We start from the raw sequence: 25,441 nt of genomic DNA on the forward strand, positions 1-25,441 counted from the left end.
AGCCTTGAACTATTTCGGTAGACTATTTAATTATAGGATGTCGTTGGATACTTTACCGACAACCGGAATTCGAAAGAAACGCAAGGACAAGGATAGGACTCCGAGGTCCAAACAGGATTCTTCGCAGCCGGAGCCAGCTTCGGGTTCGGCTGTAGTCAGTGAGGTGCTTTTGCAGCCCCTGTTGTCTGTCACTTCTGAACCGATGGCCGACACGGACTCCCATGGGGAGCCATCTAGGCCTAATATTTTATCTGCTGTAGGACCTTCGGATGTCCCTCCTTCAGATGGGTCCAGAACCGCTGTGCAGGTACCAGCTTCTGAGGGAGTTTTCAGGCCTTCACATATAACTGTTTCATCAAAATCAAAGACAAAAACTCCTGTAAAACCAAGGGTTTCTACTCGAGCTGCTTCGGATTCAGCTCCCAAGTCCCAGAAGCAATTACTACGGATGGCTGAGGATTTACTTACAATGATTGATTAGGGGTTCTCACCCTCCTCCTGAAAAAAGGCCTAGACAGGATTTACCTTATGATTCCTCTGACCAGGCTTCTGTGTCTTCTGTCTCTTCCTCTGACCAGGATTACTCTCTTCCTCCTTATGAGGCTTCAGATGCAGAGGACTCTATTCCCTCTGCTTCTCCCCCTGAAGATTTCTCTTTTGGGGAAACTTTACATGAGATGAGAGAGCATTTTCATTGGGAAGGTCAGGATTATTCTGCCTCCAAAAAGAGACTCTGAGAATTTCTCCTTCTCCCTCAACACAGACCTTTGGCTATTCCTCCTGTGCTTGACATTGTGGATGATGCTTTCTCTGAAGCTAACCTGAAATCATGATTCCTTGCCGCCTGCTCCTTCTAAGCCTGATAGATTTTACAGAGTCCCCGATTCCCATCAATTCTTATTTAAGAACCCTTCTGCAGATCCAGAAACTATTTCTCAGGGTTCTAAAGCTGCTAAGGCCGCTTCATCTAAAAATCCTATTCCCTCTGAAAAGGATTCTCGTGCCTTGGATAGGTGGGGCAAAAAGGTTTATACTTCTGCTACTCTTTCTATTAGAGCTTTAAATTGCCAGTTTCATATGTTCAAGTATCAGCAATTTCTTTTGTCTGTTTTAAAGCAAAGGCTTTCTACCTTTCCTGCATGTGCAGAGGACAAGGAATTACAGGATGTTTTGCATGCAACTGAACAAGTTAGCAAACATAGTTTACATTGTGGTTTTGATGCCTTGGAAGCTTCTTGCAGGGCCGCAGCCTCTGGTACTGTTATAAGGAGACATGCTTGGCTTCGAGAGCAGAATTTACCTGAGCAGGTTAAGGCGAAACGGTTAGATGCCCCTGTTCAACATGTGTTATTTGGATCTAAGGCTGAGGAGGTTATTAAAAAGATGGAGGAAAAAGCAAAATCTATGCAGACTGTCAAAGATTTTTTACAAGTTCAGCCTCCTAGATTTTCTAGAAATTGGCCCTCCAAAAATTGGTCTTTTCCCACTTCTGACAGGCCTCAAAGGGGAAGATCTAGACTGTCTAGAGGCCGGGCACAGACACAGGCCTCTTATAGGTCCAGACAGTGGACTGCTTCTTCACCTAGAAGGGGAGAAGACAGACCTCAATCACAAAAGAAGCAGACCCAATGACTCCCTCTGGGCTACAGGTCCTTCTTGCCTGGAAGCTCCTCTCGGAGGAAGACCATCTTTTACCAAAATTGGATGCATATAACCCAGGACAAATGGGTTTTTAGATGTGATTTTAAAAGGCTACAAATTCCACTTTCATAGTCTGCCAAGGTCTTACGGTTGGCCAGATCTGCCAAAACATCAATGGTCAGAGGCCTTAAATCAGGTGGACGCTTTATTGGCCATGAGAGCCATAGAACCTGTTCCACCCCCAGAGATGAGCAAGGGTTTTTATTGAAGACTTTTCCTGGTCCCAAGAAAACAAAATGCATGGAGACCTATTCTGGACCTCTCGGTGTTAAATACTTTTCTGGAAATTCCAAAATTCAAGATGCTTACTCTGCAACAACTTCTTCCCATGCTCTCTCCGGATGCTTGGATGGTAACATTGGACCTGAAGGAGGCCTACTTACACATTCCCATCAGACAGGAACGCAGAAAATACCTCAAATTCAAGGCAGGCTCGAGACCCTTTCAATTCTCTGCACTGCCCTTTGGCTTATCTGCTGCACCCAGAGTCTTTACCAAGTGCCTGGCTCCAGTAATGGCTTATTGCAGACTCCAAGGGATTCAAATTTACCCCTATCTGGATGAGTGCCTTATCCAGGCGGACAGCAAGGATCTTTTACTTCAACATCTGCAGTTTGTTCAGCGTCTCCTCCTACTACTGGGATTTTCAGTGAACACAAAAAAGTCACATTTGATCCCCTCTCAACAAATTATCTTTTTGGGAGCTCTTCTAAACAGAAGCTTGCAAAAGGCCTTCCTGACTCCAGAAAAGCAAGTACATCTGGCATCAATTTTCAAAACCTTGGCTACTTTGACTCAGCTCACTGCAAGGAAATTCCTGCAGGCTTTGGGCTACATGGCTTCTTGCATCCTGTTGATTCCAAATGCAAGGCTTCATATGAGAACTTCAATGGTACCTAAAGAGTGTATGGTCTCAGCATTACCACAGCCTGGAAACAATGATACCTCTGATTCCCTGCCTCCAAAAAGAGTTCCTTTGGTGGTCCAGGACCTGTGCTTTAAACGAAGGAAACCCCTTTCGTCTGCCTCAGCCTTCTCAGATCATGACCACAGACGCTTCGGATTATGCTTGGGAAGCTCATTTTCAAGACAACTGCCAGCAGGGCTCTTGGCCAAAGAAACATCTTCACTGGCACATCAACCTGAAGGAGATGTTGGCAGTCCAACATGCTCTTCTAGCCTTCCAGAAATTTTTGCAACCAGGACATCTTCTGATTCATACAGACAATACCACAGTCATGTGGTCAAACAGGGGGGCTCCCACTCTTACCCCCTTTGCAGACTAGCCAAGAGTCTATGGGACACAGCTCTAAATCTGAACCTGCATCTTCAAGCTCAATTCATCCCAGGAAAGCAAAATCTCTTGGCAGACAGCCTAAGCAGAAATCTTTTGGATCCCCACAAATGGATGCTGGACCCCAACTTATTCAGCAGGATTACATCAGTTTGGGGTTGTCCTCAGATCTGTTTGCATCCCATCTCAACCATCAGTTACCTCTATTTTGCACCAGGTCCTTCCACAAAACAGCATGGAAAGTGGATGCCCTGTCTTTCAGCTGGAGGAATCTTTCGGGATATGCCTTCCCTCCTCTTCCTCTTCTGCCTCGGGTGCTACTGAAAATAAAACAGGACAGACCCAAGATTATCATTCTGATGGCTCCAAATTGGCCTCTGCAGTTCTGGTATCCAACCTTAAGACACCTGTTCTTGGAACCTCCTTGGATTCTGCCTCTGTTTCCTTCCCTTCTGTCCCAGCATCAGGGTCAGATGCTACACACTCAAATCAAGACTCTTTGCCTGGCAGCCTGGCTCTACAAAGGCCTTTGATTCTTTCTGCTCTTCCCAAACAAGTTTTGGATGTCCTCTTGGAAGCTAGGCATCCTAGTACTAGAAAATCTTATGCTTCTAAATGGAAAAGATTTTGTATTTGGATGCGGGATCGAGGTTCTGATCCTCTTCTACCTGATATTTCCTCCATTTTACTTTACCTCTCTGAACTCTTGCTTAAAGGCCTCTCATTGTCTTCCATCAAAATTCATGCTTCTGCTATTTCGGCTCATTTCAACACTGATCCCCCCATTTTTTCTCATCAACTGGTGAGACAATTCTTGAGAGGGGCTAAGAATTTAAGACCTCCCAGAACTCCTCCTGTTCCTGCTTGGGATCTTAATTATGTTTTGGAGAAGCTTACTTTACCTCCCTTTGAGCCTGCTGCTGCTTCGGATATCAAGTTCTTATCCTGGAAAACAGCTATTTTATTAGCATTGACTTCTGCCAGAAGGGTGTCAGAGTTGCAAGCTCTCATGGCTGTGGAACCATACCTTATTTTCCATCAAGACAGGGTGGCCTTGAGGACCAATCCTACATTTATGCCTAGGGTGATTTCTAAAGTGGCTTTAAATCAGACTATTCACCTTCCTACTTTCTTTCCAAATCCTCAAAACAAAGGGGAAAGGATTTTACATTCATTGGACGTACACAGACAACTACGATTTTACTTTGACAGAACTTCAGATTTCAGGAAATCTGAACAGTTGCTTATCTCTTATGCCTCCAGTTCTCTAGGCAAGGCTATTTCTAAACAAACTATTTCCAAATGGATTGCTCATGGAATAAGGTTTTGTTACTCTCATTTTGGGAAACTTGATTCCAGGCACTGTTAGGAGTCATTCTACTAGGGCAGCTGCCACTTCAGCAGCTTTTCTCAGAGGAGTTCCTACCAAGGACATTTTGGAAGCTGCCACTTGGAGTTCAGTGCATACCTTCTCTAAGCACTATAATCTCCCTTTGTATTCCAAGTCTAGGGCAGGTTTTGCCTCTGCTGTCTTGCAGGGTCTTCTGGCTGCCCCTTCTGCATACCTCCACCCTCCTTCTCAGCTTTGAGATTCCACCCTACAGTTATGACTGCAACAGTGAAACACTAAGAACATAGTACAGTTGTGTACACCTACCATAAATGTAGATGTTAGAGTGTCTTCACTGTTGCAGTCGGGGTTTCCCTCCCACCATTCCCCTCTTGTTTTCTGTTTGTTCTATCACCTCTTCCTTTGTGGTGTATTTGTGTTTCCTTTGGGACACCTTTTGTATATTTTGGGGAGCTTCTGACACCTGGGGCAAGAAAGGCTGGAGAAGATGGTGTCGGCTGTCAGCTATGTACCTCTGCGTTCTGACGTTGGGGTACTTGCTGGTACAGCCGACACCGGACCCAGACTTTGGGATTCTGGCCGACCTCGGGCTGCCTGCCGGCAGGAACACCCTACAGTTATGAATGGATGGGTAACCTCAAATTAATCTTCTGTTTAGCACCCCCATCCCTCAGGGATAGAAACCTGCAGATGATCAAATACATCCTTGTTTGGCTTGTCTGTGGTTTTGGTTGCAAAATGAGCCTAAAAAGTACCATAGGGAGGTGAGGCTAGGCTTAAGATTTCTCAATAGCCTAGTAAGTACCAATGAAATGGGACAGCCCACATGGGAAGGAGGTCAGTAATAAGGCAGTATACCTTGCTCCAGACCATCCATGGAATCATGTGAGCTCTGAATTTAAGTTTGGCACTTTCAGGCTTTGCTAATGTGGGAATTTAGAAACATGATATGCAGGTCACAATATCAATGTGTGTGTACTGAGCTAATGATATGCAGGTCACAATATCAATGTGTGTGTACTGAGCTAATGAAAGATCTATCCAAAGTTGAATCCTGGAGAAGTTGGTGTAATAACTTGCAACAACTTGAGGTTGTGCTGATGCAGAAATTTAAAATTTATGCAGAAATGCTGATAATTTTTAAAGGGGAAAAAAAGTGGTATAAAATTTCCAGACTTTTTATATTGCATGGCTTTAACATTCTTCTCAAAGGTCCAGACCTTGAAGGTGAAATTTAGTGAAGCAGCTGAACTAGTACTGTAGCATGAACTGCTCTAAATATGTCTGGTGTAAATGTCCCAGTTAAGTCTACTTTTTTCTAGAGAATTTAAGTACATCACTGAAGAAATCAGTGGCACATGGGTCATTCCAATTTCATCACTTAAGCTTATGTACAATTTATTTTGAAGGGAGCATTCACTAGAAATGGCTTCAAATGCTAAAGAACTAGGCTACAATTTGCATGTTGTGGTACACTAAAGAAATCCCTTTTGTCTATAGCCTTGTGTTGCTACACTGTAAACACCCTGATATGATGGGGTGTGCCCAGTTATTATCCCTTGAAGGAAAATTATCAGTGCACTGATGCAGAAAATACTTTTTTTTACATGGGGGTTAGTTTGCAAACCTGTGAATTTTTAGATTTTCAAAATCTTAGTGCAATACAGATCTTTAAGTCTGTACAGCTCACAAATCACATTTCATCTATATCCTATTAACAAATTGGAACTTTTGTACACATCAGCAAACTGTAGAACATTCCTAATTGGTACTGTAGATTCAGAAGGAAAATATTAAAGCTTTAGTGGTATTTATAAAGAAAGTAAAGACTGGAAAATTGAAACGTATGGATCCAGTGACATAATATAATGGTACTTTGCTGGTTGGTATCTCAAATAGCTTGTTTGTATTTACTGGCACAGTCTAATTGCAATGAGTTGTGTTTTCTGCAGCAGTGCAGTTGCCCAACAAGACTCTACTGCAATGCAGGTTGGACACAAGATTGCTCTATTTAATGCTGGGTTTGTAAAATGGTTTTGGTGATGGGAGACAAAACCCTCCCTTCATCTAGTTTTAGTTCTTAAGGTAGGTGATTTTGTTCTACTGCTGGCTGCACTATAAGAATAAGGATTCTGCATCTTGAGCTCAAGTGAGGCCCAGATGTCCATTCAGAAGACTATACAATAAGTACAGGGATAGGGATTTGTCTGTCTAGGTGACTTTTGATGGAGATCATGTTAGTAACATCAGCATTTTCTGAAGTTTTAGTAAAATAAGCCAAAGGATGTATAATCTATAACCGGTCTGATCAGGATATAACAGAACAATATTTCCTTGGTTTTAGAGGTGCGTTTCTTTTTTTTTTTTGGCATTTAGAAGATTTGCTAATCTTCTGCCACACTGGTCAAAGGCCCCTAATTGGACATCTTTGATAATATGGTGTTGATGCTGCAGGTTGAAGCAATTTGCTATTTCCTGAAAGGAATGATGATTCATTTCTTGGCATTTGGTGTACTAGGTGTTGACACTGGTTCATTTTGAAGGGTACAAGGATCTTTGTTTAACTTGACAACTACACCCAGTTTTGAAATCCTAAATGGCATTTGGGGGTAGGGGGACACGATGCAGATCCCTGTGGAATATCAATGGATACCTTATTTGACTGAGGTGTAGCTAACTCTTAATGTGCATATTAAATGGATACCTTATTTGACTGAGGTGTAGCTAACTCTTAATGTGCATATTATCCTTTATCAACCTTGCTGCTTAGTTTACCACATAGGGATCAATGTTAATGCAGTAAGTATATTTAACATTCTATCATGTTGTATGGTATCAAGTGACTTCACCTCTGACCTTTTTCAAGTTTACTGAATTGTGAGTGGAGTCTAATCCTTTGTCATGATTTGAAGTTTGTAATGATGTGCTCCATAGCTCATGGCTTTACAGAGAAGACTCCTAAAACTGCATCTGCAGTCTCCCCCTTTCCTTGTGGAGAGTACTTACTACTGCAGTGCACCAGAATTGAGGGACTATTTTTGTAGATAGGCTTTAGTTAAACAATTTTTAAGGGGTGATCAGAAGGTTCTTTATTGATGTTTAAGCATCCTAGTATAGTGTTAGGACCCATGGATGAAGTGTTATTAGTCTCTAATGAGGGGGGGTGACTGGATCACTGGAAATGGGATGATTGCTTCAGGGGAAAGTTGTATGCAAACTTTGGTAGTATGTTAATGTCTTTCTAGATTTTAGTGTGAAGCACCATTATGTTAATGTCTGGATTAGTGTTATTCCTTTATTTTCTAATGTAACTGGAGGACTTTGGCTAGCAGAGTTGAAGGATAAGCTCATAGGATGTATTTTTGAGGTAACCATATGAAATGTGTCCCAAAACACTAAAACTGGCCAAAGAAATGGACTTGCATATACTACGTTTGAGATGGTCAAAGTGTCCAAATGTGTCCTCCACAAAATAAACTAAAAATATTAGGAGAAACAACCATTAAACAGCTGTAAGGACCCTCCTCTGGGCCAGTAATTAAGGAACTTCAATCCTTGCCACTGGCACCAGTGGGAGATGTTCACTGGTCAGCTCTTAAGGAAATCAATTTCTACTCTGCATATTCAGCGTGTGACAATCTCACCCTCTTGGTAAACCACATTCTTCTTCACACACTAAATTTGAAACAAGGAGTACTATCATTAGCACAAACCTGTTTAAATACTGCATTGGTAGAAACGGTCCTTGAGATGAAATATTGATGAGGAGCTGAAATTTGCTCCTAAAAGGAACAGGGATATAAAACAATTGTATTCTCTCTCTCTTTGTAGATCCTTGGAACTAATATTGCAAGAAATTGTACTGTTCTCTGTTTGAACTGTCAGTTTTGATGTCCTTGCATTCACTGCTGCAGTATTCAAGTGTGGTATTCACTGCTGAGGAATCTTGATGTCTGGGTAGTTTAGTTTTCTGCCTTGTACTGTGTTTTTGTATTCTGGTGATTTACTTCTATTTGATGAAGTTCTCACCATTGCAGATAAGTATCCAGATGGGTTTTGTTCTTTTTGAATTTTTTGTGCTGTTTGGGGTTAATGTCATCAGGAAGGGTAAATGCCAGTGTGGAAGACTGGTTCCCCATAAAGACCAAGATAAGTGCCTTTTTACCCAAGAACTTCTCATGACCATACATCTTGTCTGATTTGGTAGGAGTTCATCCTGAAACTACTTTGTAGTAGGTTTTCTTCCCTTTCATTGTATCTTGAGAACCAGCTTCTTGCTAAAGATACAATGGAAGGAATTTCCTGCCCAGAGGGTCAGCCATCAGGGAAAATGTGAAAAAGGTAAGACTGGGATCTTCTGTCCAGCTTCTGCCTGGTGTTTCTCCTGAGGTTGTTACAAACCTGGAGGCTCTCCTGGCAGTGCTGTCTGATTTCTGTCATGACTGGTTTGGCAGCTGGAGAGGATCTGGCAGGCAACATCTCTGAGGCTTTGCAGGTATGCATTTTGGATTCTCAGGGGGAACCACGGTTGATTGTTTCCAAGGTGCCAAGTGGGGGGTTCCACAGATTCTTCTTAAGGAAGCTTCTACTACGGTTGTCGAATGCCGTCCTGAGTCAGAGCCTTCTCTGTTTTCTAGGGTGGCTGTTCCCTTAAACAGAAAACTAAACCTGTTTCATCTGCTTCTAGGGATCCACAAAGTGAGTGGCAGGCCTTTACTCTGGGGCTATTTTAATGCTTTGTCATTAAGGCCACCTCAAGGAGTTTCAGTTCCTGTTCCTTGATCTTTTTTGTCCACTTGAAAGGCCCAGAAAACTGATTTTCTTCTGAGTAAGAGTTGGATTCAGATGAAGAATCCCTTGCTTATTCTACTCCTGATTCCTTATCCTTCTGAGTATGGGTCAGAGGAGGAGGATGAATCTAATGGTCCTGATACTCCTGGAAATTTCCTTTAAGGACACAATCCTCTAGCATGTGGGATTGTGCTCTGGTTTCTGATATCCATAAGAGGTACTATGAGTTACTGCAGATGGAATATCCTAAGCCTACTGCTATTCCTTATGTTTTGGATGCTTTACTGGATGATTCCTCTAAAGCACCTGATTCTCTGGCTCCTGTTCCAAAGAAAGCCTGATAGGTTGGATCGTACCTTTTTGTTAAATTGTCCTGCTGTTGACACCACTGTGGTGTCTGTAACCTCCTGATAAGCCATCTGGATTGCTGCTTTTATCCAAGTTACTGCCTTCTGACAAGGACAGAGGAACCTTGGACCGACTGGGTAAGGTTTATACTTAAACCCCCCCTAAAATCTAGGGTAGTAATCAGACATGTTTATCTAGGTAAGTTAGTTCTTTCTCAGGCTTGTCTGCTTTCCTCTGATCATCCAGCATCTGAGTAAATCTCATCCTCTTCCCTTGCTAGGGATTTCCTCTCAAGTAGTCAGTCATTCTAGCAAATGTAGTTATGATGCAGCAGATGCCTCTTCTAGACCTACTGCTTTTGGCTTCATGAGGAAGCATTCTTTGCTTAGGCTTTCTTTGCTTGATATTATGGCTAAGCCGATGGATGCTCTACTGGATAATAAACTTTTGTTTGGGGAAGCAGCTGCTGGTTTAAATCTCTTCAGGACAATAGGAAGGCCTTACAGGAGCTTAAACATGTTTTTCTCCTGTGATTAAATTTCAGAGAAATTACCCTTAAATTTCAGAGAAATTACCCTTCTAAGCAAGCCTTTGTTCATAGGTGATCTTACCCTCCTGCTAAAGGTAAAAAGGGTGGTAAAAGGGCTCCTCCTGTTAAGGCCACTCAGACGGGAGGGATTCAGAAGCCTTCCTTACTTTGGATGACCTGATTTCCAGCAGACTCTCTGGAGAGTCTTTTGCAAAATCTTCATTTCCCCATTTCCCTTCAGAGCCTGGGGTTCATGATAAACTTCAAAAAGCCTTCTGACTCCTCCTTAGGATCATATCTTTCTGAGTTGTAGAATTCAGACAATGCCAATGCTGGTATCCCTACCTACTCCAAAGGCCTTGACTCTCATTTTCTTTCTTTCAGTCTCTTCGTCCCCTGCCCTCCATTACAGCAGCCAGGGAGTTAGCTCTGGGTTTCATGGCTTCCAGCATACTGATGCTTCCTCTGGCCAAACTCCACATGAGAAAGTTCCAGTGGTTTCTGAAGTTGGTGTTGCTTCAACATGTGCATCCTCTAGACTTTACAGTTGCTCTTCTTCCTTGTCTCAAGAAGGAAGTTCTATGGTGGATTCAGCAGTTGTCTCTGAATCCAGACCTCCCTTTTCATCCCCCTCTTCCCTCTTGACCTGTTCAGATGCTTCAGAAGTAGGATGGGGAGAAACTTTTGGCTCTCAAAGTACATGGAGTGGTCACCTTGTTGGCAGAAGGAGCACATAAATGTCAGAGATGAGATGTCTTCTACTGGCTATTCAGGCCTTCCTCTTCTTTCCAGGGCCCCTCAAAGTTTTCATAGACAATACCGCAGTTTTGTGGCAGGTTCTTCACTCAATCCCACAAATGGATGTGTCACAAGGATGCGTTTCTGGTCATTGTTCACCAGTGGGGAGTAATCTTTGCCTCTCCTCTGAACAATCCACTTCCTCTTTTGTGCCAGAGTCCCAGGTCCTCTGGACTGAAAGGGGGATGCCTTCATTTTCTTAGAAGGGAATGTTTATGCATTCCCAGTCCTGTTCAATATTCAACAGGATGCTACCAAAATCTTGTTGGGGACTACCTTTTAACCATGACAGCACTGGCTCCCTCTTCTGCATCTAGCCAAGGGCAATAATCACAAGTTAACTCACATGGTGCACTTAGCCACACAAGACAAGGGATCTCTCATCCATCCCCACCTGTCCACACTTCAACTGATACCGTGAGTGATAGGATTTTGATTCCTCAGACACCTTTTTTCTGAGCATGTGCTGCAGGGTCCTGAAGGACATCAGGAAACCTACTAAGAAATCCTTATCTAAATGAAAAGTTTTCTCTTTGGTGCTTCTCCTAATCTGGACCCACTTACATAACCTGGACCCACTTACTGTAGATGTTCCTTTGATCAACTCACACAAGTAAGAGAACCAATGCTAGTTTGGGCTATTATCAGCTCTTTCTGCTTGTTTGCCTTTAACTCCTCCTTTAGCTTCTGTATTTGAGACTAAGCGATTTCTTAAAGGCATTCTTAATATTAGACTTCCCAGGAAGCCTGTCCACACCCCCCCCCCCCCCCCGGAATCTTAATTTTGTTCCTGAGAAATTGACTGGCTCCTTTTGAGCCTGCTGTTTTCAGCTTCCTTGCAACATTACTCTTGGAAGTCTGTTCTTTTGTTAGCCCATACATCTGCCAGATGGGTGAGTTGCAAGCCCTTGTGACTTGTCCACCTTTTTGATATGCCATGAGGATAGGGTGCCCTTGCATACTAATCTTTTTATGCCTGAGGTGGTTAATGAGTTGTCACTTAGTCTACTAATTTGCCTACTTTTTTCCCCTCTCTACAGGAGGGTGGGGCATAGTCTGGATGTGCATAGGCAGCTCATATTTTATTTGGATAAGACTAAAGATAATAAAAAAAAATCATCAGTCCTTTTCATTAGATGTTTCCAAGTAAACTATTTCTATTTGGATTTCAAAGGCTATTTTTTGTTACACTTTTCATGGCAAGATCCTTCCCACTGTAAAGACTCATTCTGCTAGAGCTATGGCTTCTGGTGCTTTTTTTCAAGGGCTTGGACACTATTCTATTCTTGAAGCAGCTACCTGGACTTGTGTGCATACTTTTACCAAACACTACAAGTTGGATGTTGTCGCTAGAGCAGGTGTCTACTAATGCCATTCTTCATGGCTTCTTAGAGGGCTCTACTGGTGCTGCTTCCTCCTCCCAAGTTTCTTTTTGCCCTTTGGCAGTCTCCCATATGTGATGAATATGAGGGCATAGTACAGTTGTGTAAAATCTTACCATAATGGTAGATGTATTTGTCTTCACCACTGCAGTATTAACTCCCTCCCTTCATCATCCTATTTCCTTCCCAGATGTGCAGGTTCTCCTTAGTTTTTCTGGGACTGGTGTTCCTACTGGGGCAATCAGTTCTTAAGATGGTGCACCTGAATGTCTCCTTTATGCCCTACATTATGTGAGGAGCATTTGGGTGATATTCAGCATACATTAAAGCAATGGTAGGCTTTGGTAGACTGGCCTGATGAGCTTCCACGGCAGTATTCATCTTGTACTTGAATACTGCAGTGGTGAAGGTAAGGACATCTAAAAATTTTACGCAACTATAATTTTACAAATACTGAAAGTATATTTAAGCATCCAGTCACTAGCAGGGAGTATAGCTTTAAGTATTTTGCTTCATGTAGATCAGGTAGTGTGTGTCTTTGGAAACACTATATAGGAAAAGGCAAGTTAACAGCGCATTTGTGCACATTTACCAGATATCAATTTTATGGTTGTCTAAGATTACAAAAGTGAGAATTGACCTGGAAATTATGTATTTGGTTTTTATAATGGTCTTCCTTACATTGAGGAAGAGTGGTTTGCACAGCTATAATCTAGCTCTGAAACATTAGGTTCAGCAGAAATATTTTCAGTAGTGAATATTGAACACATCTCTCTAATGCATAAATGCACTGCATATGCTGACATTAGCACCCAGCTTGGCATGATTCTACTAGTTTAGATGATGATTCTACTAGTTTAGATGGTAATGATTTGAAATAAAACCCAAGATGGAATATATATAAGCCGGGGGTGCATGGGGAGCTTTCCTTCTCTGCCAAAAGCTTAAGAAAATTGATTTGAGATTCCCTGTTCTCCATTGTTTTAGACTTTTTGTTCACACTCAGTATGTTGAGTGCAGACATTCAATAGAGAGCCAATTCAAACAGTAAGCGTGCATCTCTTACCTTCACTATGAAGTAATTGACACCCAAACATTTATAGTTAAATTAACTTTAAACTGAACAATTACTTAAACTGACTGCCATTAGCCCTCCCACTGCTCACCCCCCCCCCACACACTTCTTTGCAGGAGCTGAGCATGGGTGGTGGTCACCAGGATTTTACTGATGGCCCAAGTTGCAACCCCATCAGCGTCAAATGTCTGCTCATTTGAGAATTTGCTTGTGCATCCCCCTCCGCATGCTTCCATGGGTCTCCCCAGAAGGCTGTTACTTTGGCAGAACCATGCATTCTTCCCTATTCCATGTTCTTTACTTCAGTAGTCCTTAAGATCAGACTGACTCACTCCCTCACCCAGCTGGGAGAGCTGGATTTGGTAAATCACTTCCACTTTACATGCACTGTTTTATTGCCCAAGCTGCTAGTTGAACCCAGGTCATCTGGGACATAGGAAGTCTGTTCCATGGCATGGATATATACATGTTAAAATGTGATAAGTCATTGAGTGTGCAAAAAAAAGACTTCTATTGTAGAAGTCTCTCTTGTACCCCACCTAGGGGTACAGTCTAACGTTTGTTACTCTGTCTTTATCGGTTACAACTGTCTTGTTGCTTTACTTAACATCTTTGATAGCTGTTCATACCAGATCATCCTCTACTGACCTGTTCAAAAATAAGGTACTTGGTAATGAGCACAAATTAACTTTAAGGGGAAAGGTCACAATCTTAAGTCTACTCCAGTTTTAATATCTATTTTGTAACTTTTTTGAGGTTTACATCCTACGTGGTTAGGACTGCTATCATTTGGCTATTGGTGAGAAATGGTAGTCTTATGACATGGGACTTTCTTCCTGGTAGGAACAGGTCAGAGAATGTATAACACTGCATCCTCCTCTAAAAGTTAAATGACTACTGACCAAAATTAAAACTCCTTTTTACTGAAATCTATGCAGTAAACACAGGTTGTCTTTAATTTGTTGGATACATTTGCAACTGATCTACATTTTGCTGTATAGAAACTTCAGAGTTATTAGAAATGTATGAATGTATTGCAAATGTCAGTTATACAATTTCTTAAATGCCCGGTACCTATTTATGAATTGACCTGAAAATGCATATGGCTTAATATAGGTTTTCGCTACTGGGTGATAAATGGCCCAAAGGTTTAGCTGATTTTTCATATTAAACTTTTCAGGTGCTGAGGACAAAATCTAAACCTTCCAATGACTACTGTAACAGGATTAATGAAGTGGCTTGCACTTTGCCAAGGTAAGAGGAAAACGTTTGTAGCCCTTTTCTTTTTGAACTAGGGGACATAACACATTTTACCCCATTTTGCTTTTAGTTTAATGAAATTAAGAAATGTTGGTGTTGTGGAACAGTTAATGTCATCACACCAAAAAAGTTGGTGTTGTGGAACAGTTTATGCCATCACACCAAAACTGAAGAGTATTTGATTCATAGGTTTGTCCTAGGCAATCTGTGAACAATTTTCTGCCATGTAAAATTATCTAAATAATCCTGTGGGATAGTCTCCCTGTATATAGTGCCTTATCTCCAGTATCTCCACAACATACCAGCTATTCACATTACCAGGTATGAATTTTAAGTAATGCTTTGAAGCAAGTGAACTAAAGCTCCCAGGAGATATTAAATACTAGAAAAGTCACTGTTGTCTACCTCACCAACTGTACTCTAACATGCTCCGTTACCTTCTGCAATGACAGGCCACTTGACAGAATACCAAACTATCCTTCAGTTAGGTGAATGAGATGCCATGAGCTCTACATAAAAACTACAGAGTTGCCTCCCAGTTATGCCAGTCTTTGTGACAGGAAGGTGTGTCATTGCTTCATGCAGAGTGTATCCTGCTTTTCCTGTGATCAAACCCCTTGCTGCTCTTGGCTGAAATCAATTTAGTGCACTTTACAGTGTGATCCTGAACTTCGTTCTACCATGGAAAGAAAACTATTGCTTAAGATGTCTTGTACTGATCTCTGTTTAACTCCAGAAGTAAATTTTTTATATAAAAATGAAACTCCTGCACATTCATTTTTAGAACATTATGGTCTATTGCAATTATCTTGGAGCATACAAGAACACACAATTTGCAGAGGGAAGGAATTCTTACCTTAACATAGGTTGTTTACTGCATTAACTTTGTCTTCCAAGCTTTACCATACAGAAACTTGCTTGAATCCACAAGTCTCTACTCTCAACATCCCAAATGGAGCATCTCCACTTTCAGCCAAGCATCCTTGAGCTTTTCCTATCGGCAAATTTGCACCCATTGGGGGTATTTGTGCACCATTGCTGGCCTGGATTACCCCAGAAATTTAACTTTGGATTTGTCACTCATCCCTCAGTAATCTTAAAACATGAAATGCAACAAGCACCATTGCCATTAATCTTGCTGCCCAAGGAACAAATGCCAACACTCCCCAAAGGTTCAGGAACTCTGACCACCTCCCATGATGCACTGGCCCAGTAATCAAGGAGCCTCAATTCTCACCACTGGCAATAGTGGGGAATGTACACACTAGGATGATGACAAGTACACACACAGTAAAGTGCAATTTCCCCTCAAGAGCACATGCCGATCATAGTCTGGGGCTGGTTTCTCCCTCTTTATCCAGATCCCCAATAAGACTCCCCACTGGCACAGCTATATAGTTGAGAACTCAGCCAAGTGACCAAACCAAGATCTCCAGTACCCTCTGTTTATGCCCAAGTAGATGACACATACACACTCCTGGGAATGGCTGGCACAGGTTTACTAGCTATGCCCCCTTCTCAGACTATAAAGTAGTTCAGAGTGGCTGGTGCCAGTGTATCTGCTACTTTAAGGCCCTTAGCAAAGTGTGTCCAATCCTACTGTGTAATGTTGCTATCGATCCAAATGGTAGTCTGACCAAGAGCAAGGCTATTTAGGAGTGGCCTGTATAGTGTCACCAAATAGATTTTCAAGTATTCTAAGAGCTGACATAGCTCTAAACAAACCAGCCACAATTGAAAGGTTTAAATATATTTAAATTCTTACTGAGTATTGCCTTCTGTTATTAATCAGTTATATCATAGTTCAAAATCATAGGAAATATTTAAAACATTGCAGGACAGTGTCAAAAATAAAAAAAATAAAAAAATTTGAGCTATACTTTATTATATTCTTGTCTGATGTTGAGTTACTATGCCCTAGAAACTTATCTAGAACAACAAGCCTGCAGAAGTGGTGATGGATGTCGGGTCAAAGACAAATACAAATCTCTGTCTCTCGTAATATGAAATTACTGCTGGGTTAGCTTGGATGACATCACTTTTTTGTCACCTGACTTTAGTTCCCAAGATAAACCTCCAGTGTCAGAAACTACAAACATTTAACATCTCGCTCTGAAAATACATAGCCTTATACAACACAACTGAGAGTCCCCTAGTATAGATATCCTGTCTCCTGTTGACCTGAAACTGAAAACTTTTATAGCACAATCATAAAACAATATCCTGTCTCCTGTTGACTGAAACTGAAAACTTTTATAGCACAATCATAAAACAATTTAATTTCAATTATTTTCTTGAAGTTTTGCAAGTTAACCTTTTATGTTCCAGTTGCCACTGTGTAAAATATATGCATTTACACAACTACAATAGTTGATGTACATTTATGTTCTAAGCCAGCAGGACATGCTGTGGTTAAATTTTTTCTCCATTCCTCAGGCATCCTCTCACTTTCCAAGATTTCATTAAACAATCTAGTTACCTCCACTGCCATTTCGCTTAAATACCTCCATGCTTCCACAGTCATCTGGACCAACAGCCTTTCCATTCTTCATCCTCTTCATAGCTATCCTTACTTCCTCCTTGCTAATCCACTGCACTTAATGATTCACTATCCGCACATCATCCAACCTTCTCTCCCTCTCATTCTCTTCATTCATCAGCCCCTCAAAGTACTCTTTCTATCTGCTCAACACACACTCTCCTTGCTTGTGAGTACGTAACACTCTAAAGAATGAAAAAGGCAGACCTTGAACTAGTTATTCCCCCACACCCCTCGCTAAATATATATAATACAAGTGTGTGTGTGTGTGTGTGTGTGTGTGTGTGTGTGTGTGTGTGTGTGTGTGTGTGTGTGTGTGTGTGTGTGTGTGTGTGTGTGTGTGTGTGTGTGTGTGTGTGTGTGTGTGTGTGTGTGTGTGTGTGTGTGTGTGTGTGTGTGTGTGTGTGTAATATACCAGCTCTGAGATTGCACTACAGTGAGGAAAGAGCAAATATTCTCATCTTCACTGTACCGTGATCTCGCAAAAAAAGGACTGGCATTTTTGCTCTTTAGAGCATTTGACATTTTAATTATTCGTTATTCTAATATAAGACCCCCTGTGAACTTGGTGAGCCAGAGGCCTTTAATATTGGCTTTTACTTCAGAGAAATTGATTACAAATGAGTGGCCAAGCAGAAACCCTGGGGTAATCAACTGGTGACCAATCTTCTGGTGGTGGTCTCGCTGAGGCTTGAAATTGCAGGAAAATGTGGGAAGATGCTTTGGTATCTTCTGCCATGCTTGTTAACTATCAATTTATTTCTCTTGCCTTAAGCTGTCAAATTGTTGGTCTGTTTCACTGAAGAATGCAGTCTCACTTCAGAAACCGAGCAGCCCAGATGTCTTTCTGATGAAACAAGATTCACAAATCCTCTTTAATGTGAGGCTGTTGGTTTTGTGGCTCAGGAAGATCTGTGGCTCCAGGAAGATTTTCATGTTCACCTTTTTCTGGAATGTGAACTGCTCAGAGTGATGCCAGAGTTCATGGTCCACTGCGAGACCTACTACCCAATTTGTTTATACTACCCACTATATGCATTTGTCTTCTGAGTAGAGGAACAGCAAAAATGCATGTTACTTCCAACATGACTCTGAAACTTGAGGTCCAGTTCACCAGACCACAGGGGATCAAATTATAGGCTCCCTGCTCTTACTTGTGTATCAGGACTCTGGTAGGCCTTCCTTCAGGAGGGCACCCGGCATCCCCCCAAAAAGAAGATTAGAAGGGATAGTGCACATTAGAGGTGTATTGTCAGCTCCTCTGTAGATTAAAACCTGACTATGAATCGAGCACGGTCCAGTTAGTGGCTCTGGCATTTGAAGCCAGCTGGGAAGAGCAACGCTGCATTGCTGGCTCACCACTTAGCGTGGGGTACATACCTGGTAAGCACAGTCACATGTGGAAATTGGAGCACTGGCTATTATAGGTTCATAGGTTGGTACTAGGTTCATAAGTTGGTACTAGGCTATTGGCCCTTGGGCCTATACAAGCCTAGCCATAACAATTCCCTGGCTATTTCTTCACACAGTATTTACTTCCCTGGACCCCTGTCTATTGGAAGTAGGGAGACATTCGGCTGTTAATTTCAGAAATGAGCGACACCTCTCTACCAATTGCACTCCAAACCCTTGAGTGTACTGGGCATAAACTTGGAGGGGGGGGCTAGGGCTTAAACCCCGATGGGTGCTTACCTTAAATGGATGGCTTTTCTTGGCTTGGCTCTCATCAAGTCGAGAGGAATGAATGGGCCATCTGCATCTGCTACCACTTCAGTTGCTGAAGATCATGGACACTGCTGACTGCTGAAGATAATGGAAAGCATTATCACAAATTCCTTCTTGTCTTTACATATGACATTGGATAACTCGCCTCTTTAATTGATAAGGAAGCACTTCTGGTTTATTCAGTCCTGCTTGAATAAAGGCAATTTTCAAGGTAAGGCATAGTGACCTTCTGTTTTGGATGACCCCAAGGCCTGGAACGAGAGCAGTACCCAAACCAGTGATAGAATAAAGGAGACCGTCCATGCAGACACCAGGAAATAGTTTCCCAAAACTTGTGTAGTGCCAGTCAATGTGGTGAGTGCATTGGTACAATCTCTGGCACAAAGTAGCTAAATGGCAACATTGTACTGAATGATGCCAGTTTATTGCAAACTCACCCTGTGGCAGTACCAGACACTGGCGCAAAGCATTTGGCACAGGATTTTGGAGGATATCGACACTTGGAGGTGAAGAAAAATCCTGGAGGCAACATGCTGGCTTCAACATGTGTTTAGCTCAAATGTCATGATTAACAGGGTACTTAAAGTATAAAGGATTTGAATAAGCAAAATTATTTTGTAGACTTTATATTGAACTGTCACAATGGACCATGTCTGAAAGAAATTGGTCTATTAAATCCTTGTCGGGCAATAGGTGACTTGACTCCCTTAAAAAAAAAAAAAAAAAAAAAAAAAAAAAAAGACTGTTCTTAAGAGTGCAGCCAAGGGATGAGAGGAGCTGCCATAGCCCTCCCTTCCAGGTGAATTCAGTAATGCAAGTCTTGCTTCTCGCATACTTAACCTGGCTGTTCAGCATCACAAGCCCAGCCTCTTGTGCCTTCTTGGTTAGTCTGGGCTTTCTGATGTGCCACAGAGATCTGGGTGTTGCCAGTCTTCCTAAGTAAAACTTGCGCAGTGTTTGCACTTCTAATAATGACAAACTATAGAAACATTCTACTAGACATTGTAGGGTTTGAGGGGGTTTGATTCATTGTAGGGCTTATGATACTGCTTGTATATTGTACACGTGAGACCTTATTTGGCTGTATAAATGAGGCCATCCAGTTTTGGGTATTTATTTCTCTGCCTTGGCAGAGGACCAGTGAGCAGCTTGGAGGTGTCCTCATTCCTCCAGTTTTGGCTCAGTACAACCTTTCAAGTAAGGATAGGTAGGAGGTGGAATAAGTTACCAGCAGATATAAAAAGTTCTCTGAGAAATTGATAAGACGGATAGTTTTGGGCGAAGGTATACATGCCTTGAGCATGAAAATAGGCTTGTGATCTCTTTGAGATCCTGAGCCCTTATTGTATTAAAGCTCTGAGGTCCATGAGCTTGGGTACCCTGGATTAGGAGGCATGAGCTTGGGTACCCTGGATTAGGAGGCATTGGTGAGTAAAGACAGTGTCCTACTTATATTTCACAGGACTCCTGGCAGCCACTGTCATTTTCCTATGGCTATCTTGCAGATGCTGGACATCTTGATAAAGGGGAGCTAGTGATTTGTAGAGTCACAATGCTTTTAAGAATCACCTGAAGGTCTCTAAGAGCAAAGAGACATGGAATGATGGATGATCCACTGCAATCTAGGTGTGGAGTTTACCATTCAAAGACCAGCTGGCAAGCTCACGAACGTTAGCAGAGCAGCCCAAATGCAATCCCACTGAAGTGGGCTCCTTCATACAAACCCATTTAAACCTTAAATGCTGATTCTTGGTCTTCAAACCATAGTTTAGACTGGAACTGGTGAGGTTTAGGCAGGCATATTGTGGGTGTAAGTAAGCATGCAGGAGTTGCTTCATCTTGCAGAGAATCTGTCTAGGACTAATGGTAGGCAACTAACCATGGCTCTTCACCATACATTGCTGGAAAAGCAAACCTAGTAATGAACACCCTAAACCACTTATTGAGCATTCTCTTAGAGAGTCTGCTAGCAGTCATTCCTGATTTGTTGCAACAGCTGGTCACAGGGGAAGAGATGGTGGATGCAGCCCTTGGCCACATTCACTGGACTGGAAGGCAAGGTTCCTGAATGTTTGCTCCTCTTGACTTACCTTTTTACTTTTTTCCTTTGAAATTTTATTACATTCTTCAATCCACATAATGGATTGAGATGGAAATATTAATTTATTGTCCCTTCTCTACTTTGCAAGAAAAATGTAAATATATAGTTGGCACAAGATTTATTTTTTTATAACCATTTTTAACAAGTCATGAACTCCTAGCCTTTCAATGTTCTTTGCTGTTCTTGTTTGATTAGCCATGTGGGGAAAATTTTCAACTGTAACCAGGGAGTATTATCTGGTTAAGTGATGGTCATAACTAGTTTGTCATGAACTAGATTGTCAATGTGAAAGTCATTAGTATAACTATTTCAAAATGGTTGGTTTGTTCCTGTTGATTCACATACTCAAGTTTTTCCAGGAAGGAAAACTGGCTTGCATGCAGCATATACTAAATTTCCAGCAATGGGAGATCTCTTCCAACAAACCTACCCTATGACAAAACTGAGCAAAGAAGGATCGCTACTCTGCAAAGCTCAACTATGCAAATAAATGCAAAATATCCCAGTGGATGCAAGAAACAGACCAGCTACCTGTTCATTCCTGGCTCCTTTTCAGCTCTGCAACCTGTGCAGTGGAAGAAATGTCAGTGGCACTACTGAGTGGTTGGAAGAATTACTGATTCAAGGAAAAATGGCTAGGATGAGCTCTGAGGTTAACTGTCACTTCAGACGCACAATATTCATAAAGAAAAGGTGAAGTCCAGTGATCAGAAAAGCTAGGCAGGTAATAAGTAGCAAACTCTTTTAGAATACACAAAGCTTTCGGATTCCTCAGTACGTTACATAACAAATTATCACATACATTTAAACTAAAACCTATTTCACAAACCAGTCAGAAGATTACTGATTCAGCCAGTCTCACTGGTCCAGTGTTATAGTGAACCAGAATCTATAGTGTAGTGGAAATTTTAAAGCTGTTAATTGATTAGGTGGAGGGCAGCAGCAAGTGCTGCTATGAGACAAAAATTTGCAGTGTTCGCATGAAGTAGGTTGGTTACTGGGTATTTGATGCTGGGCTCCTCAGCTGCTCCAGCAACTTCCCAGTTTTGAGAGATTTACATGGTGAGGGCAATGCACTATCTTGGGGCTTATATAGTCTATTGATCACTGGATATTTTGCATTTATTTGTTGCCAGGAAGTTCTCCACTGAACAGACATATTCCACTTAGAGGTGTTTCATCAGCTGGGAGGACCACAATCCAAATTTTGGTTTGCTTGGCCTACCAGAGATTCCCATAAAATCTGGGTCTACATTTCTTGTATAGTGTTCCACATGGATGTAATGCAATTAATGTGTGTGTGTCTGCACATAAAGTCTTTTGGATAATTGGAGTTGGGGTAGGTTTGTTTAGTATGTTAGGGTTACTTTGACCTAAAAACACACTGTTCTCTGAACCAGTATGAACATCATAGTTGTGCTTGTCCACCCAGCATATTCAGGCCTGATGGAAAAGCTTTGAAAAGAGACCATGTTTTTTTCCAATAGTTCTGTAAATGTGCTTCATCCCTGACCATTGGAAAAACCTTGTCATGGCCAACTTTATTATGGTTGTTGGCTTGACTGTCTACCATTTGAGCTAGCTGGCTTAGTTTTAACCCGAAGATCAAATTAGCTCTTGAAGTTCATGGTGGTCACTGCATCTACAATGTCACTCTTGGTTACCTGGACTGTAGAAAGGCAGTTTTAGCATAGACCTGTACTTTCTCCCTGGGTGTCTTTTTGGGTTAGTTGAGGTACAACTACAATCATATGATTTTCAAAGACTGAAAAGCCCACTTGTTGGGCCAAAGTGCAGAGTCTGTAATAAATGATTGCTTTGTCCTGACTGACTATAGAAGATTTGCCAACTCTATTGTCAGCACAGCTAACTGGATCTTCATAAATGGCCTTTGACCGCATTTACTAGGAGTGAAGGGGTCATTACCGATTGGTTTGCTTCAAGAATGAGGAATGCTGTGGCCACTTGCATTTTGGTGCATTTTAGTCCTAAATGCTACTGTTAGAATCATTGTGGGACATCTAGCAGTGATGCAATCTCTTAAATAGCCTCTCCCTTTATAATAAGTTCACAGTTGTGTTTAGTTGTTTCTCTCTACTGCATATTCCACTTCCAGAGTTTGGGTACATCTGGGAGCACAAGGATTAGAAGTGCCACAGTTGCACCACAATGTGCATTAGCGGAGGGGTGAGTTCATGTATTAGCGGAGGGGTGAGTTCATACATGTATGAACAGTGTGGGAACTAGATTTTTGAGGAGCGGTTTTGCAGGATGAAGTCTAGCTTTGCTTATGTAGCCTAGTATGATGGATGGATTTTAAGCTCTTTGTAGGAAAACCAGTAAAAATGGCTCCTTTCTATGCGATTTAAAATGGATATCCAATATGTCTTGAGCAGATGTAAGGAAAAAATGAAACTGGACTTTAGTACCTACCTCAACATGGTAGCTCTTTTCATTGTCTGCAACAAGGGAGGAACAAAAGAGCTTCACTTTCATTTTAGGCCATAGTATACCTGGCAAGGGTGGCAGAGGACTAGTATTTTTGCCTCACTGCAAGATTTCTGTTTTGGTTCTGAGATGGAGTCTGCATGCCCTCCCTGGGCTTGCATGGGGTTTCCCTTCCTCACATTCCAAAGATCCATTCCAAAGATATAACAGGCAGACTCCACTTTGAGTCACCCGTAGGTGTACATAAATGCCAAGCTTTCTTCTACATGTCACTATCACAATCCATTTCATTTTTCTCCTTTATTACTAAGAGTCCCACCTGCATTTTCCTCACAAGGGTCATGCCCTTTCACTCTCATAGAATGCTATTATGATGGTATCCCACCAGTTTCCTTCCCAGATCCTTCTCCTACCCAATTTTCACAACTGTGTACCTGGGTATTTTTTAATGCCTTGTGTGTAGCTGTTTTACATTCTCTTAGCATTACTGCTTTTTCTTCTAGGTTAACATTTTTTAAAGGGACCACCACCACTATGCTGTTGAACTCTTAGACCAGCATACACAGACTAATAATCACTATGGCCCAAATATGTATACAAGTGGATGTACATGTGTGTATTTGGTATTCCTTAGCTATGCAACTAAAACTGAGCGTCCAAATTTGACATAGACTAGCGAGTGGAGTGGAAGCAGATCAATGATTCATTCAATATGTGGGGTGGTACTGTGGATTCTGCATTCAGGGCAGAACATAGGTGACTGTTATAGTAATGGACTGGCTAGTCAGATGAAAAGTAGAGTGGTACTGGAGAGGAGGCAACATGAGTACAGGAGACAAATTGGTATAAGAAAAGGCGGAAGGGAGAAAAGCAAGCAATGTGGCCAAAGGTTTTCAGACTGCAGGCAATTTTTCTTGGGACAGAGTAAGGTGAAAAGAGAAGGTGGAAAATCCTGTACAGGAAAGCCAAGGTAATATCTCCTGGTGCTTTAAACTTGGGCAAGACATAAGAGGTGACATTAGGAGCATTATTCTCAGAATGTTCCATGTGCCAGTAATACTACAGAAGTTGAGAATTGTGGAGTGTGACTGGATGCAATAGTGAATATTAGAGTGGTGCATTACTGGTAAGATAGACCTGGCAGCATAGTTTTCTGCCAGAGTTGACCTGTGTTTCAGAAAGAGATCTGATGCTTTAAACTGGGTTTAAGGACATCTTAATGACTGGAAAGAAGGCATTCCTAAAATATAGAAGAGTTAAGTGGGTCCGCTGTCAGTGGTAAAGGAAACAAAGGTACATGTACAGGAGTGATTTAGAGCATGGCTAAATAGTAATACCACAGAAGGCAAGGAGTTTGATATGGTTGGTAGCAGGCAATGATGCAGGAGGTGAAAGGCAGGTATCTCTAACATGAACCAGTGATAAAACATAAGCCAATGATGTGGGTGGGTGGGCATTAACAACCATCTGCATAAATGATTGCATCAGGTGGGCTGGGAACGATGAGCATCCCAAAGAGCAAGGGAGGGGCAGGTTCAGAACCTAAACTGCTCTAGTGGTCAAGATGAAGGAAGAAGGAAATTGTTGTTGCACTGTATTAGATTCCAGTCATGTTAAGGACAGAGGAAGCAGAACTGCAAGAATGAAGGAGTTGGGTAGGTTTGGATGAAAGGGGTTAATATGATGAGTGATTGGAATAGATGTGATCAGAGTGGGAGATTCCAGGCTCCTGGTTTGAGATGTCTTGGACCATGATTTCACCCAACCATTGCAGGACTATACCTGAAAGTAGTGGTTGTAGCTGTAATGAAGATATTGGGGGGGGGGGGCAGAGATGTCCCTGTGGAAGATGCCAGAATCAGTGGTATAGCCCCAAATGTAGTTTAACATTGGAGAGAGAGTACATATAAAAAGGTGATGGTGTGGGGGTTTAAGTAGGGGAGACCGTTCTGAAGTGGCAGGACCACTAGGTCGAGGACTGGGTAAGTAAAATCAGTAAAAACCCTGGGAAATCGGAAATGTTTTGAAGATTTAAAAAGCAGTTTTGTAAAATGCAGATCCAAAAAGTGGAAGCACGGATGTGAGAGGTACAGCAAAAG

At 41.9% G+C, this 25,441-nt stretch overlaps 1 protein-coding gene across 1 annotated transcript in view; it reads left to right on the forward strand.

Moving 5' to 3' along the window:
• The window catches only part of LOC122808122 (borealin-2-like), a 268,638-nt gene that overhangs the window by 105,037 nt on the left and 138,160 nt on the right, over positions 1 to 25,441 (forward strand). Inside the window, exon 6 of the mRNA XM_044079090.1 lies at positions 14,450 to 14,523. Within this exon, the coding sequence (XP_043935025.1) occupies positions 14,450 to 14,523 (74 nt within the window). The remainder of the gene's footprint in view (positions 1 to 14,449; positions 14,524 to 25,441) is intronic.

The sequence above is a fragment of the Protopterus annectens genome, chromosome 8.part0 (assembly GCF_019279795.1).
Source record: "Protopterus annectens isolate FY-2018-M chromosome 8.part0, PAN1.0, whole genome shotgun sequence".
Taxonomy (NCBI): Eukaryota; Metazoa; Chordata; order Ceratodontiformes; family Protopteridae; genus Protopterus; species Protopterus annectens.